This window comes from Fringilla coelebs (assembly GCF_963513975.1).
Source record: "Fringilla coelebs genome assembly, chromosome: 25".
Classification (NCBI taxonomy): Eukaryota; Metazoa; Chordata; class Aves; order Passeriformes; family Fringillidae; genus Fringilla; species Fringilla coelebs.
Genome location: NC_140051.1, coordinates 6,721,668 through 6,737,146, shown reverse-complemented (window position 1 = coordinate 6,737,146; position 15,479 = coordinate 6,721,668). Strand labels below are relative to the sequence as shown.

At 53.5% G+C, this 15,479-nt stretch overlaps 1 protein-coding gene across 2 annotated transcripts in view; it reads left to right on the top strand.

Moving 5' to 3' along the window:
• Positions 1-1,933: 1,933 nt before the first annotated feature.
• Positions 1,934-15,479, top strand: part of ETS1 (ETS proto-oncogene 1, transcription factor) — an 81,452-nt gene continuing 67,906 nt past the window's right edge. For both annotated transcript variants that reach the window (XM_084221466.1, XM_084221465.1), the window contains exons 1-3: positions 1,934-2,009; positions 9,183-9,265; positions 11,474-11,618. In XM_084221466.1, coding sequence (XP_084077592.1) covers positions 9,194-9,265; positions 11,474-11,618 — 217 coding nt within the window. In that variant the 5' untranslated portion in view covers positions 1,934-2,009; positions 9,183-9,193. The remainder of the gene's footprint in view (positions 2,010-9,182; positions 9,266-11,473; positions 11,619-15,479) is intronic.

The window sequence follows — 15,479 nt, the reverse complement described above, 5'->3', positions numbered from 1 at the left end:
AACCCTGTAAATCATTTCCTGTGTTAAAACAGCTACAAGAGGGAGCCGTGCCTGGCCAGTCCAGCAGGTAACTGATTTGGGCCACCTGGAGCTGTGTCTTTCCAAATTCAGGGCTAAAAGAGAGATTCATTCATCATTTGGCTGCTCCTGAAGGACCTGGGAATAGTTTTATGTGCATAAATAATGGGATTTTTTGCTATTTGTCACTCTGTGCATTTTAGCAACCTCCTGATCTGGGAGAGGGGGACAGGAGGGACTTTTATCCTGTGAACACTTGTTCAGCACATCTGATTTCTCTGGGGAACATTTGGCAGCAGGAGATGCTACAAGAGCCCTGTGCAGGCAGAAATTATGCACGTGGGAGCAAACACAGCTTTGGTTTGTACTTTGCAAATGCCCACTGCGCTGGGAAGGAGTCTGCAGGAGTTATTCTCTCCCCACACACCGACCCTTCAGCAGTGACAGCGTTCAGGTGTACAGGCTGCTTGGGTTTTTGGTGACAGTGCTGCTCAGTTCCCTGGAGATCACCCCCTCCTGCAGATCCTCTGCAAGCAGAACCTCCTGGGGTCAGGGGGTGCTGAGGGCTGAGCCCCACTGGGGCTGGGGGCTCTTTGCTGCTCTTCTCTTGCAGTCTCTGTTAGGATCTCCAGGGAAATGCCAGCAGCTGCTCCCAGTGCTCCATTTGCTCCTGGAACAGCACACATGGAGCCCTCGGGGCCTGGCCCCCCTGGCAGGGGCTGGTCCCGGGCTGCTCATGGACACAGCGGGGTGGGATCCGTGCTGGAGCCGGGCAGGAGTTCCAGCCTGGAGCCGGGCAGGAGTTCCAGCCTGGAGCCGGCAGGAGTTCCAGCCTGGAGCCGGACTGGAGTTCCAGCCTGGAGCCGGACCGGAGTTCCAGCCTGGAGCCCTCTCCTGGAGGAAAAGGCGGCTCCGCTCCCCGAAGAGGGAGAGAGGGAGAGGCGGAATGGGCACGAATTCCTGCACCCGGCATTTGGGGGGCTGCTGCCGTTTGGAGCTCCCTGGCCAGGCTGTGAAGAGGAAGACAGGGGTGTTAGGCAAAGATCCTGCTGTTCCAGAGCCTCTGGATAATTCCCAGGGGCGTTGAAGGACTGAGATCACTGCACGCCGTGTTTCTGTCCCTCTGCTGGCCCTGGCCAGCCGGGAACGTGCTCTCCTGCCCTTCTCCTGCCTGGAGAGGCCCCGCACACCCTGAGCACCTGCCTTGGCGCTGGGCTTTGGGGAGATGCGGGTCGGGACCATCCAGCCCTGGCAGAGCTGCTCCGGTGGCTCCCGGCGCTGCCCAGGGAGAGAATTCCCTCTGCGGTTCCTCGGAGGGAGCTTCGCTCAGCCTTTAGGGCTGGAAAAGCCAGCAGCGGCCCCCAGGGCACGTTGTTGGTTCCAGGGGTACGTGCCGAGAGCCGGCAGGATTGGCAGCAGGCTGGAGCCTCCCAGGGCTGGGCTGAGGCAGGAAGGGAGCAGAGCCCCGGCCCGCAGGGAGCAGGGACAGGAGCGGTGCCAGGGCCCTCCAGGGGAAGGGGTTTCTGCCATGGGGCTGCTGCTGGGCTGGGCTTTGGGGTCAGGGCTGCCACAGCCTCAGCTGGCCGCGCTCCGCCAGCCTTGACCCGGTCCCTGGGCAGGAACAAACTCCGCTGACGGCTCTTGGGGTGCAGCAGCGCTGGGCGGGCTGGAGCCCCGGGGGCACTCCCAGGGCACGGACCCAAAGGTGGCGTGTACCCATCCCCACCTCCGAGCAGCGGCTGTTTTGTTTCCCCAGCGCCGTGACAGCGGCCAGAGGTGGCTCTTTCCTGGCTGGCGGCGTTCGCAGCGCCCTGGGTGCGGGGCTGACCACTCCCCCTCCCTTTGAATAGCAGCCCTGCCTCGAACACTATGGTATTTCCATCCTCCCCGGCTCCAGCGCGGAGAGCACCAGGTAGCTGGGAGGAGAGCGGACACGAGTGTGGGAAGCCGTGGAGGATCTCAAGCTTTTCCCCGGGTCCTTCAGCTGAGCCGTAAGTGGTGGGGGAAGAGGCTCTTTGAACTCTGGCAGGGGTCGGAGATACCTGTGGACATTTTCAGGACACCTCAGATTTGGTTTGTGGTGATTTACTTTTCCTCTCTCAATTTCCTCAGTAATTGATTTGTGTATTTGCTACTGCAGGATCCTCTGTAAACGTCTCAGATGATGCCTCCCTTTAAAAATTAATTTTATATATATATATATATATATTTGGTACATAAATTTTATATGGAGATTGAACATTATTATTTCCCTCATAGAGGTGGAAGGCTATGCACTGGCATTAGTACAGTGAATTAAATTTGCAGTTCCTTTGCTGCTCTGAACTGTAATTTGGTTTTGGTGTAATTTGGTTTGGTTTTGCTGTGAGGGAGGGGAGCTCTGAAGTGCCCAGGGTGGGACAGACAGACCTGGGGCTGATTCCTGCTTTGCAGGGATGATCGGAAGGATTTGCTACGACCCCTCCAGGGGTTTTCCACGCTGATGCCATCCCCTAAAGGGCCCAGAGTGCCACAGGTGCCAGCATTTGCCTTTGGGAGAAGCTGGAGTGTGACAACTGCAGGGATGTGCTGCCATTCCTCGGGAAGAGCAGAATGCTGCCCCCCGGCCCAGGCAGTGGGAATTGTGAGTCCCTGAGGAGCCCAGCAAGGCCTTCCCCTTCCCGTCAGTCTGTAAATCACTGCTGTGCATGTGGCCACTCTCTCGGTGTTAGAGGCACCGCCAGCCCAGCTTCCCCCGCTGCGCTGCCAGCTGCCACCTCTGGGGCCGGGCTGGGGCCGGGCTGGGGCCGGGCTGCCTTCCTGCTGGAGCTCTGTCCTGCTGGAGCCCTGTCCTGCTGGAGCTCTGTCCTGCTGGAGCTCTGTCCTGCTGGAGCTCTGTCCTGCTGGAGCCCTGCCCTGCTGGAGCTCTGTCCTGCTGGAGCTCTGTCCTGCTGGAGCCCTGTCCTGCTGGAGCCCTGCCCTGCTGGAGCTCTGTCCTGCTGGAGCTCTGTCCTGCTGGAGCTCTGTCCTGCTGCCCCCTGCTCTGCTGGAGCTCTGTCCTGCTGGAGCTCTGTCCTGCTGGAGCCCTGTCCTGCTGGAGCTCTGTCCTGCTGGAGCTCTGTCCTGCTGCCCCCTGCTCTGCTAGGTGTGCAGCTTTGCACCCTGCCTGCCATGAAAATAATGCTCTGGCAGGCCTGATTTGTTTGGGCATTTTCTGCTTGCCTAGGGCCGGGGGTGTGTGGAAGCCCGAGGTGTTTTTTGTACCGCAGCACTGGGATGTGTCTGTGTGTCCCTTGTCCTCAGGTTCACCCCAGAGCTTTGGGGGAGGGGACCATGCGCCTCTCCAGAACACAAACCTCTTTCCCAAGCTGAGGGACAAAGAAACAGAAGGTAACCCCACGTTCCCCAGTGGTTTGGGGCCCTGTGGAAGAGCAGGGTTTGGTGGGAATTTCAGAGCAGGCTGCTCCAGGTGTCCTGCTGGAGGTGCCACAGGGGTCCTGGGGGACTCCCAGCTGGGCTGTCCAGCCCTGCCCAAGGCCCTGTGCCAGGGAGAGCCTGGGCTCTGTGAGATGGGCAAGGTGTGAGAGGGCAGGGATCCCCCTCTGAACAGTGGGACACTGATCCTGTTCATTCCCCTTGTGCTCTGCCCCAGCTGAGGGCCTGGCCCATGGCATTGTGTGAGTCTACTGGTTCACGGAGACACATTCGTGAGTGAGACAACAGCTGACCTAATTAACCCTCCCTTCACACCCTCCTGCAGTTGCCAGTGGCTGCTGTGAGCCCGGGCAGAGCAGGGTGATTTAATGGCAGCAGCTCTGGCATCCCACCTAAACCCTCTCCTGCCTGACCCGTGCTGTCAGCTCGCTGTGCCTCTGCTGGGGCTGCTGATGGGGGCATTATCTTAGCTTAATTAGCAGCTGAGTAATCGATGGATGAGCAGAGAGCAGGAGAAACGTGGAGAAAAAGCAGTTTACTCCGAGCACAGAGAGCCAGGGCTTTGTGAGGCTGGGCCAAACTTTAACCCCCCTGCACTGTCACCCATCCCAGGCAGAGCCTGTCCAGCCAAACGGGAGGGCTCTTGAGATGCCCTCGTGTCTGACAGGCCCCGGGGGAAGGAGGAGCGCCGGGAGCGCAGGAGCCGCCGGGGATGCGCTGCCGGGGATGCGCTGCCGGGGATGCGCTGCCGGGCGGCCCCGGCCCCGGCCCCGGCAATCAGCGCCCGGCGGCGGCCCGGGGCTCACAGCCTCGGCCTCAGCCCCTCACTGTCCCCGGTGACCCTCCCGGCCCTTCACCCTCCCGGGTACTTCCAGCGGCTGCAGAAGGGCCATTCTGCTCCATTGTTTACCGCAGCACCTCCTGCTGCCCCGCCCGCTTGCCCCGCAGGAAACCGGGTGCGAGCACTCTAAAGTTATAAAATCATCAGACATGTGGGATTTAGCGCGGCCAATCTGTTCAAACCAGGGCTGTAAGTGTAGAAAGCACGCTCCTCTCCGCTGCTCCTGCCTTAGGGATGCTCCTTTTGTGCGGGGCGGTGCCGGGGGCTGATGAATGGGAGGAGGTTTCTAAGATGCCAACAGATCAACAACCGCTTCTCCCCTGGGAACGGGCTGGCAGGCGGCCTGGAAAGTGCCCGCATCCCAAGGGTTAAAGGCTGGCGGAAGGATGTCATTTCCACCGGCTCTTTGCCCCACCCTCTCAAAGATGATAAATTATTGCTGGATGCAAAAATGAAGCTGTTATCACTGAGCAGCTCTGGGTCAGCCCGGGCAGGGCGGGGGTGTGGCAGGGGCTGCTGCAGGTTCTTGAAGCCTTGATTTGCCTTCTTAAAGCCAGAAATATTTTGGTGGGGCTGCTGATGCTGCCCCATCCTCCTGGCTTCTCATCAGACCCCACGGAAAAGGAATTTTCTTGGTTTATTGGGATGGAGGAAAGCACCCAAACAGTGTTTGGTGGCTGTCCCAGGTGTGCCACCCTGCAGTGACACCTTCCCTGCTGCCCAGCTGGGCCTGGGGGACGTGGGGCACAGCTGAGTGTGGTGCTGCAGCTCAGAAACTGGAGAACAGTCTGAGCCTTGGGACTTTGCAGCAGAGCCACGGATGGAGCATTAAACTGGGAAACAGGGATGGGACTTGACCCTGCCACTGGGACGTCACTGTGGCATCGCTCCACTTCCCTCTGCCTGTCCTTGAGCAAACATAAAACTGAACAACAAACAACAAGCAGGAAAATACTGTGAAGTGTCTTCATATATCCAACAGACAAAGCTCACTTTATTCTAATATTCATTTTTAACTCCTTCCCAACTTCTGCAAGGGGGTGTGTATAAATCAAGAGCACAAACATCTTTTCCCTTTTTAAACCAAGCTCGGTAATTGACTTAAAATTTAAAAAAACCCCTCAACCTTGTAAAAGAGGAGGGATGGATGTTGAAATGAAATTAAAATTTTAATTTAGTTTAGAAATGACCCAAGAGTGTAATAGCTTCGGCTGGTACTTGATCAAGTCCCAAAATAAATGCTGTTTCTCCTACACATGTTTTCACAATAGACAGGAATAAAAAGAGCAAACAATAAGGCTGAAGTCAAGCTGTTAAATCATTAAGGATTTTACCAAATGGTTCAGATCCCCCTCTATTTATTAGCATCTCTTAGCAAACTGTGGCTCTGGATTATCTTGATGTAAATCTGCAGTGATTTCCTCAGGATCAGCCAAATTACCTGCCCAGAGAGCTCCAGCCCAGAATGGAGCTCAGCTGAGCTCCCTGACAGCATCCAGGGGAGGAGAGGAACTCTTTGGGCTCTGATTAGAGGAAGCTGAAGAGAAGCAAAGTATCGCTCAGCCATCAGGGAAACTTGCTGACAGTGAGAGATGTTTTGGGCTGTGAAGTAGTTTCCTCTGGGAAGTGGTGGAAGTTCTGTTAAAATTAGCCTGGACAAAGCTCAGCAGAGCTCCCTCTGTCCTGTCCCTGTCTCCTTTTCCACACTCATTTTTCCAGAGCACAATTATTCCATGCCCAGAATCTGCTCACCTGCCTTTTCCAGCAGGGTGTGTCACTTACTGGGTGCCATCTCTGTCCTCCATAGTGGGGGCTTGGAATGGTCCCTTCTGGGGTTCCTAGGTCCTTTTCACAGCCTCCAGCCTGTGTTTCTCTGCCCTTTAACCATTGTCACCCACAAAACCTGCATCAGGTTGGGCAACTGGTTTAATGTGTGTTTAACCAGGACTTCTCTTGAACCCACAGAGATGGGGATGCAAATTGTTGCTGAGTTTTGTGTTGTGCTCCTGCCCCTCTCTTGTGCTTTTTAACAGCTCAGCTTGGAGGGGAAGAGAAACCAGAAAGCAAACTGGCTCTGAATGTCTTGGAGCTGCTGTCTAGAGATGCTAATTCACCTCTTGCAGGCTGTGAGGGAGCTGCTGGGGCTGCTCTGCAGCTCTGCTTGGATCCTATTGCTGTTCCTTGCTGCATGAAGCCTGTCCTGGGTGTCAGGATGGCTTTGGTGCTGCTGAGCTCAGAGCACACCCACGGCCTCGAGCAGCAGCGTGCGGTGCCTTGCTGGAAGGTTCAGCCTGAGAAAGATGCAAAGGACAGCCAGCGAGGCGTGAACGTGGCTCTCGAGAGCTGCTGTGAGTGAGGTGCCTCCAGCAAAGGGGAGAAAACCCCAAAGCAAGCCCAGCTGCTGCTGCACGAGCTGCAGAGCAGAGAGCAGGGCTTTGACTGCTCTTTGAGCGCTCCTGGGGCTGAGCCCTCACCCTCGGACACGTGGGTGTCACTGTGGCAGCTGAACAGCCCCAGCTCTCTCTGGCTGTTCCACCCTGTCTGTCCTGCTTTGTTTGGCAGCATCAACCTTTGCTTTAGGGCAAGGCCAGCCCGTGTTTACCCGAGATGGTTTCCACGTGCTGCAGGTTGGGGTCAGGTGTGTGATGGGCTGGGATGGAGCCCCTTGCCCTGCGTTAGGGGATGCCCTTCATGCCAGGGATGCTCCCCCTGAGGCGCTCAAGGCCAGGTTGGACGGGGATTAAAGCACCCTGGTCTCGTGGAAGAGAGAACTTTTCCAGCCTAAACTCGTCCCTGCCCATGGCACAGGATGAGCTTTAAGGTGCCTTCGAACCCTGAAGGTTGTGTGCTCAGGCAGGCTGCAGCAGTGGGCTGCACACGCTTTGTCTGGCCCAGCTGCGGCTGCCCCAGCTGCAGGGAGATTGAAGCCAAGGCGTTTTAACGCCTCGTTAGGGCGGCTGGCAGGGCGTGCACAGATGCTGAGATTAGTTAAGGCTTCTCAGCCACACTAACTCGCACTCGGTGTGGTTTTGGGTACAGCACAAAGAGAAACGGGTTGGTTGTTCTTCCACCGCGCAGGGGTAGTTTTCAGTCTTGTGAATTAAAAAAGAGAAGTTTGAAAAAAAAAAAATTCTGCTGGTGTTCGAGGCAGAGTTAGTAATAACCAGCAGGAAATGATGATGATAATTTAATACTGTGCACATGCAGGTGTTTTGTGTTGGGCCATTACTCACAGGGCACGGGGGAGATGCTCTGGGGGTCCCTGTTCGCTGAGGTGCTGAGTGAGAGCCAAAGCAGCTCTGCCCTTCCCGGGGGGTGGAGAGAGCAGAGAGCTCTGCAGCAGCAAAGCCCTCAGGCAAGGAGCAGAGGGAAGGCTGGGAGAGGGTCCCAGGGCCTCCAGGAGATGTTCAAGGCTGCAGGGTAGAAGTGGAGGCCGGGGGTGATGTGGCTGAGCTGGTTCTGCTGAGAAGAGCTGAGCACAAAACACATGGAGCTCCAGTGAGGGAGCTGGCAAAGGGGCTCAGCCTGAGGAAAAGGAGGCTCAGGGGGCCTCTTTAAAAAAAGCCTGGATGTGGCACTGGGTGCCAGGGTTTAGTTGAGGTGTTGGGGCTGGGTTGGACTCGATGATCTTGAAGGTCTCTTCCAATCTAGTGATTCTTTGAATTCCGGCTCTGCACAAATCCCTGTAAGGAGAGCATCCAGGGAGTTCCCTGTTCTCCCAGGAAACAAGTGACAGGAGTAAAGGAAACAGCCTCAGGTAGCACCAGGGGAGCTTTAGGTTGGATATCAGGAAAATTTCTTCACTCAAAGGCACTGGCACAGCTGCCCAGGGCATGGTGCAGTCCCCTTCCCTGGAGGTGTTCCAAACATGTGTAAAGTGGCACTTGCAGTGCCAGGTTAAGGGTTGGACCAGATAATTCCAGGATTTTGTTGTAAGATAACTCAGCCAGGTGTTTGCAGCTGCAGTGGCCACAGCTCAGGGCTCTGCAGGAGTGCAGAGGGGTCCCCAGGAGCCAGGGCTGTGTCCTCAGGGAGGTTAGAGCAGCTCCTCTGCACCACCAGGCTGGGAACAGCCATTCCCACAGCTCCAGAGCCCATCCTGCCCGATCCAGCCCTGCCCAGCCCAGCTATTCCCCTTCCCTCTGTCCTCCCAGCACCTCCGAGTCACAGCCCCAAAACACAGACCTTGCCTTGGCCCTGTGTTCCCACTGGCACTGCAAGGAGAGAGGGAGAAACACCCACAGCTCTGCTAACAGAGCCACAGTGCAGCTCCTCAGCCACACAAATGGCTTCAGTGATGATTAAAAATTCAGCTAATGAGCAGCTCTGGCAGGAGGCCTTGCTCAGGAGAGTGAATCCTGAGTGAGGAATGCCATGTGGGACTGCAAGGCAGTGATTCAGCCAGGGAAACCTAAGCTCATGTGCAAAACCAGAGGATGTGTCCTGAAAGCAGCAAAGTTCTTTGTGAGGCAGGCAGGGCCTGACAAAGCTTTCACAGGAAAGGTGTTGATCTCAACAAACTGCCTTTTTTTTTTTTTTTTTTTTTTTTTTTTTGTCTCAAAAGAAAAAAATTGGCAACAATTTCCCACCAATTCTCCAGCAAAGGAAATATGATCTCATCTTCCCTCAGAGCAGCTCCTTCAGCTTGCAGGTGATCATTCATTAATTCATTCCCCATTGTCAGGCTCTCCCCTGGTTACACTCCTGCATCTGGGTGCTGCATTGTTGGTACAACCCCTCTAATCACAGTATTTCCTATTAATCCAGGTATTTTTCCTCTTAACTTTTCCAGCCTAAGCTCATTAAGGTGACAGTGCTCCAAGCTTTATACAGCTGTGGAAAGCATGGATTTAGCTGGTGCTGTCAGTTCTTATGGCATGGAATCTAATGCCCCTCTCCATTCCTGCAGGCACCTCCACGATGATGAGTTATTACATGGACTCAGGCATTGGCAATGCAGCTCCTTATGCTTTGGCTCGGCCTGGAATGATGGTAAGGAATGGGCAGGACAAGGGGAATGGCCTTGCACTGAATGAGGGTGGGCACAGATGAGATTTTAGTATGAAATTCATCCCTGTGTGGGTGGGCAGGCCCTGGCACAGATGCTCAGAAAAGCTGGGGCTGCCCCTGGATCCCCCGAGGCCAGGCTGGACAGGGCTGGAGCCACCTGGGATAGTGAAAGGTGTCCCTGCCATGGCAGGGGGTGGAGTGAGACAGTTTAAGGTCCCTTCCAATCCAAACCTTTCCATGCCTCTATAAAAGACAGGAATTGGGGCTGGTTTCCTACCCCAGCAGTTTTCTCTCAGGTTGCTGGGATTTCTCCAGCCCTGACCCAGCTCGGTGCCATCTCCTGAGGATCCAAGGTTTGAGGTAGTTCAGGGCAGTTCTGAATTCCAAGTGTTTACCCAGAGCTTCTCTGACCCTCTGGAGCCTGCAAACCTCCCCTGGAAATGGGATCCTGGGTCAGATTTCCCGTGCTGGTGTGGGAGGAGTGTCAGGGGAAGCATTGTCCCGCTGCCTGCTCCCCCTGCTGCCCTTCACCTGGGACCAGTGGGACCAGCACAGAGCAGGGCAGCGACTGGGAAAGGCTCCCGTGGTTTTCTGGAGTTCTGGGACCACTCTGGTGCTCCCTGTCCTGAGCCAGCTCTGGTCTGTTTGCAGCTGATGGGTGGTTGTGTGTAATAAAGGTTGCAGTGTGATCCTGGGACAGGTTGGGCAGGGATTTGAGACTTTTTTAGGAAAATCAGATCTATATTTAGGGAAATCTGATCCATATTTCAATAAATCAGAGAAATATATTCAGAGAAATCAGATGTCTACTTAGAGAAATGGCATTTCTAACCATTTGTCCAAAGAACTGCTGAGCGTGGGAGGTCAGATAAGCTCTGGGCTGACACCTCAGGCTGCACAGGACTTGAGCTAAAACCCAACATTTTCTCCAAACTGGGAAGAAAAGCCTGTCCTGAGCCATGGAATATTCCCAAGGCAGCTTCACAGCTTTCCTTTAAATGGTTCCAAGCAAGCATTTGGCTTTTAAATATTGATTTGCCATCAAGGAAATCTATTCCCCCACAGGGAAATGGTAACAATGATAAAAAATTCAAACATCCTGCATTTATTTATAGGTATGTGCATGGTATTGTGCTCTACTAGGGAGACAAACATTTAAATGCAATGTATTTATTGTGTGGTGTATAAGTGTGTGTGTCCACAGTAAATATATATATATAAAATACACATGGAGATGCACATAATAAATATGGCATGTACATATATACACACCATATATACACATAAATATATATGTATAAAATAGGTGTGTATAAAATAAAAGGAAAATTATATCCTGGGATCATTTATTAAAGCTTTGTTCTGAATCTAAACAAATCTATGTTTCTAAATACCTCTATATCCATGTGTAGTAAATGTATTTTCTTTATGAAGTATAAATTTAGCTTCATATGCAATAAAAATAAATGTGTATTTTATACAGAGCTATAAGCTAGGATTACATAGGTGTGGGTGTATAAATTCTTCTATCACCCATATAATCAGTACATCTATAATGTATTGTGTGTTAACACATAATAATATGTATGTTATGTAATGTTTGGGTAATGATACATTATGTTATATAAATTATAGATGCATCTGTACATTTCATATGAGGTGTATAACTCATATACCCATGTGTGCATACCACATGTACAAACATCTCTGTGGACACACCAATAAAACCAGCATAAACAACACAAATAAAAAGAAAATAATCCCAAATAATATCCCTATATATAGGAAGAGGAACATAAATATGAGATCTGGGACCAGGCTCCCCCTCAGGGCCTGGGCAGGGCTGTGGTTCTGCACCCCCTGGTGACCCCCCATGTTTTGGGGGCTTTTGGGGCCTCCTGCTGCCTAAAAATGACATTCCCAGTTGTGGGGTGTGGAACAGACCCCTGCCACAGAGGGTGTCCCCATGGGAGACCCCCAAGCTGCAATCCTGCCAAGCTCAGCTGCACTCTGACCTTCACTTTTCTCCTCATCTTGGTTTAAAAAAGGCCCTTTTTGTCCCAACACCCCTGAGCCAGCTGAGCTGGGATGTGCCAGAGCAGCACTCGCTGCCTGCTTCTGGGGCAGCCCCCCTGCCCCCCGCACATTTCAGGGTCCCCCTCCCCTGACAGTTCCCTCTGCTCCTTCCAGAAACAAGGAGTGCCCGTTCCCTGCGAGGATCCCTGGGTGACCTGTGCCTTCCAGGCCTCCTGCTGCCAGCCCCGGCCCTGCTGCCCGCTCTGGGACGAGCCCGCCACGCAGGAGGTGCCCACCGGGCTGGAGCACTACGGCACGGGTAGGGCACGGGGACACGGGGGGACAGAGGTGGGACATTTGGGGTGGCATGGGTAGGACACGGGGGGACATTTGTGGTGGCACAAGTAGGACATTTGTGGCGGCATGAGTAGGACACAGGTGGGACATTTGTGGTGGCAGGGGTAGGACACAGCAGTGGCATGGGTAGGACATTTGTGGTGACATGGGTAGGACATGGCAGTGGCATGGATAGGACATTTGTGGTGGCACAAGTAGGACACAGGGTGGCATGGGTAGGACATTGGGTGGCATGTGTAGGACATTTGTGGTGGCATGGGTAGGACACGGGGTGGCACAAGGAGGACATTTGTGGTGGCATGGGTGGGACATTTGTGGTGGCATGGGTAGGACATTTGTGGTGGCACAAGGAGGACATTTGTGGTGGCATGGGTGGGACATTTGTGGTGGCATGGGTAGGACACGGGGTGGCACAAGGAGGACATTTGTGGTGGCATGGGTGGGACATTTGTGGTGGCATGGGTAAGACACAGGGTGGCACAAGGAGGACATTTGTGGTGGCATGGGTAGGACATGGGGTGGCACAAGTAGAACACAGGGTGGCACGGGTAGGACATGGAGTGGCACAAGTAGGACATTTGTGGTGACATGAGTAGGACACAGCAGTGGCACAGGTAGGACAATTGTGGTGGCATGGGTAGGACATTGGGTGGCATGTGTAGGACATTTGTGGTGGCACGGGTAGGACATTGGGTGGCATGTGTAGGACATTTGTGGTGGCACGGGTAGGACATTGGGTGGCATGTGTAGGACATTTGTGGTGGCACGGGTAGGACATTGGGTGGCATGTGTAGGACATTTGTGGTGGCATAGGTAGGACACGGCGGTGGCACCTTCCCTGTGCTGGGGGGCTCGGAGCAGCCTCAGCTGGACAAAGGAGCCTGAATCCCTGCCAGGCTCTGCTGGGTCTCTCCCAGGGGTCGTTCCAGATTTGCTTTCTGCCCCAGTCCTGCCCTCATAAGGGTTTTTGCCCTTAGTGCCACCCTCAGGCACAGCATCACCAGGCTGGCACCTGCCTTGATGGTGCCAAGGGGCTCCCTCAGTGAGGCTTGGCCCAGAAAGCAGAAAAAACCCTTAAATATGGGGGTTTTGTGTTTATTGTCCACCAGTTGAAGTGATGCTGAAGGGTGGGAGCTTCCTTCTTCCCTGCCGTGGCGTTGGAGCGCTCCTCTCCCCTTTCAGCTGGTGATTTTGCTGGTTTTTGGAATTTTGGAGTTCTGTGTGCACCTCCCTTGCATGTGGGGGCAGCAGCCCTGCTTGCTGCTCCTGGGGTCTCTGGGAGGATCCCGTGGGCAGGGTGCACCTGCCAAGCTGCACCCTCTGCACTTCTCCTGGCATTTGCAGGACTGGTGGGGTGGCTCCCACTTAGTGCTTTGCAAAGTGCCATCCATGGAGGCTTGCAAGGAAACAGAGATTCCCAAATTCCCATTCCACCCTGCTGGCAATTTAGGGTCTCTTGTAACTCAGTGCTTTGCACTGGCACAGGGTGCCCAGAGCAGCTGGGGCTGCCCCAGCCCTGGAATTGTCTAAGGCTGGGACACTTGGAGCAACCTGGGATAGTGGAAGGTGTCACTGCCCATGGCACTGGATGGGCTTTAAGGTCTAGTCCAACCCAATTGTGGGATTTTTTTATTTTTTGGGAGGTTGGTGGTCACCAGAGCTGGAGAGGAGAGGCCACGCTGGGCCATCAGCTAAAGCAAGTCCCTGCCAGGGCCTGGGGAGTGTCTTCCCTGCCAGGGCCTAGCTGATGTCTCCTCCTACACCTCTGTAGTTCAGAAGTTATTTGGCAAGCACCAGGATCTGATTCTTGCTCCACCAGATGAATTTTCATGCTGAGCTTGCGCTTGGGGCCGCTTCTTGCGCTGTGGAAGGTGCGGTGGAATGAGATGAGCTTTAAGGTCCTGTGCAAGCCAGCCCAGGCTGGGATTCCAGGACTCCTGGAGGAGCAGCTGGCAGGGCAGATGTTCTCTGGCCTGGGCTGGGTGAGGAGGGAGCAGCCCAGGGCTCGGGTACCCCCAGCACAGCCCGGCCACAGAACCAAGAGAAAGAGCTCGAGTTGCACAAAGTGACCTTTCCAAGGGCCAAGATGAAGTTTATGCTTCCCTTCAGTCCCACAGAAGGCTGTCCTGAAGCACTTAAGCCCTGTGTAAGCTCCCTGGGCCTGTGCTGCTCTCCTGCGAGCGTTCCTGCTCCTTGGTGGGGCTCGCTGGCCCCTGGGGAGGGCAAGCCCTGACGTTCAGAGACTTTCTGCAGCTGAGGGCTCAGCAGAACACTGACTGCTGGGTCAAATGTACAGTTTGAAATCTCTCCTTGGCAAATGCTCAGGCATTTGGGTTTTTTTTCGTTTCTCCTTTGGTGAGCACTTGAGTGTGAGCAGGAGATGGACACAGAGAGCTGTGCCTGTGGCCAGAGCAAAACCCCTCTGCTATTCCCAGGCATCCTTATTCCAGCTATTTGCTCAACTCCTGTGAGTGACCTCTCTCAGCATGATGTCAGCTCTGCTCTGATGAAATCTGCCCTGGCAGCATTTGGATTTGCTCAAACATTTTGCAAGCCTGTGCCTGGAAAGTTTTTTTAGGTTTTTTTTCCCAACCCTCTCCCATTTTCTGTGAAAGTGCTCTCTCCAGGGACCAACATATCTGCAGCCCAGATCTTCCTTACTCCACCATGGCTCTGTGAACTTTCTTGTTGCAGAGGCTGGAGCCTGCCTCAAACATTAGTGAAGCCAGGGAAAGAAATCCAAGCTGTTGCTGTCTTCCACAGGTTTTGATCCAGCTTTTAGAGAGTTGGGATGAGCAGGACCAGCCCCTGGGTCTCTTGCAATACCTAAAATTACTTTTCAGTTCTTCCTGTTGCAATGCAAGGTGCTCTTTCTCTGATTTGTTTTTTCATGTTGCTGGTTCTTCAGTCTAGAGCAGTTTCTAATTTTAAATGAGAGGAAACTCTTATTTGTATATGGGGCCAGGAACAGCCTTTCATTTCTCCTTTGTGTCTCAGCTGCACATGAAAACCATTTGTCATCTATTCTTCTGCTGCACCAGAGGCTATTTTGGTTTTCATGGTCTTGATGTTGGTGAAAGAAACAAGTCAACAAGGAAAATGCAAGTGTGAATATATCCTCCTGCAATAGAAACCCACAACATTTCTAAGAGTTTGAGGGCTGCTTGCGTTTAGGGAAGATGCTTTGCCTTTGAAGCTTGAGCAAGTTTATTTACACTGTGCTTGAAGCTGATAAGATTATTCTGTGATATGGATAAAGGAAAGCCTGATGTGGATTTAGCTCATAGATAAAGCAAGAAGGGGTGGGGTTTTTTGTCTTGAAAGGCCAACATTTGAAAATGTGCTGGAGTCAGTTTTATTTGTCAGCTTGTACCACAATGTGTGGTGCACATGTTGAGAATGTCAGTGCCCAGGGATCCCCACAGGAGGGAAAGGTCCAGCCCAGAGGTGACAGAACAAGTCCATCAAGAGGGGAGCTGCTGGCTGCTCTGCTGGGCTGGGGTAACAGGCCACAGGTTTAGGATTTTTTCTCCAATACTTTTGCTTTAAAATGTAGCTCTTATAATTTCAAGTGTGTCTTTATTAAAGCAATCAACTATTTATTCCCTGTACCACGATGAAGAGCTATCAACAGTGTCTGAGCATCCTACAACAATTTCAAGAAGAAGAATGGTCTGAGCCCCCAGTGTAGCACAGGGAGTCTGTCATCAAGCCAGAGTCCTGCAGGCATCTGCTCAGCCTGGAGAAGAGCAGACTCTGGGCACATGTTAGAGCAGCCCTCCAGTATCTGAGGGCAGCCTACCAGGAGGAGGCAGATGAGCTA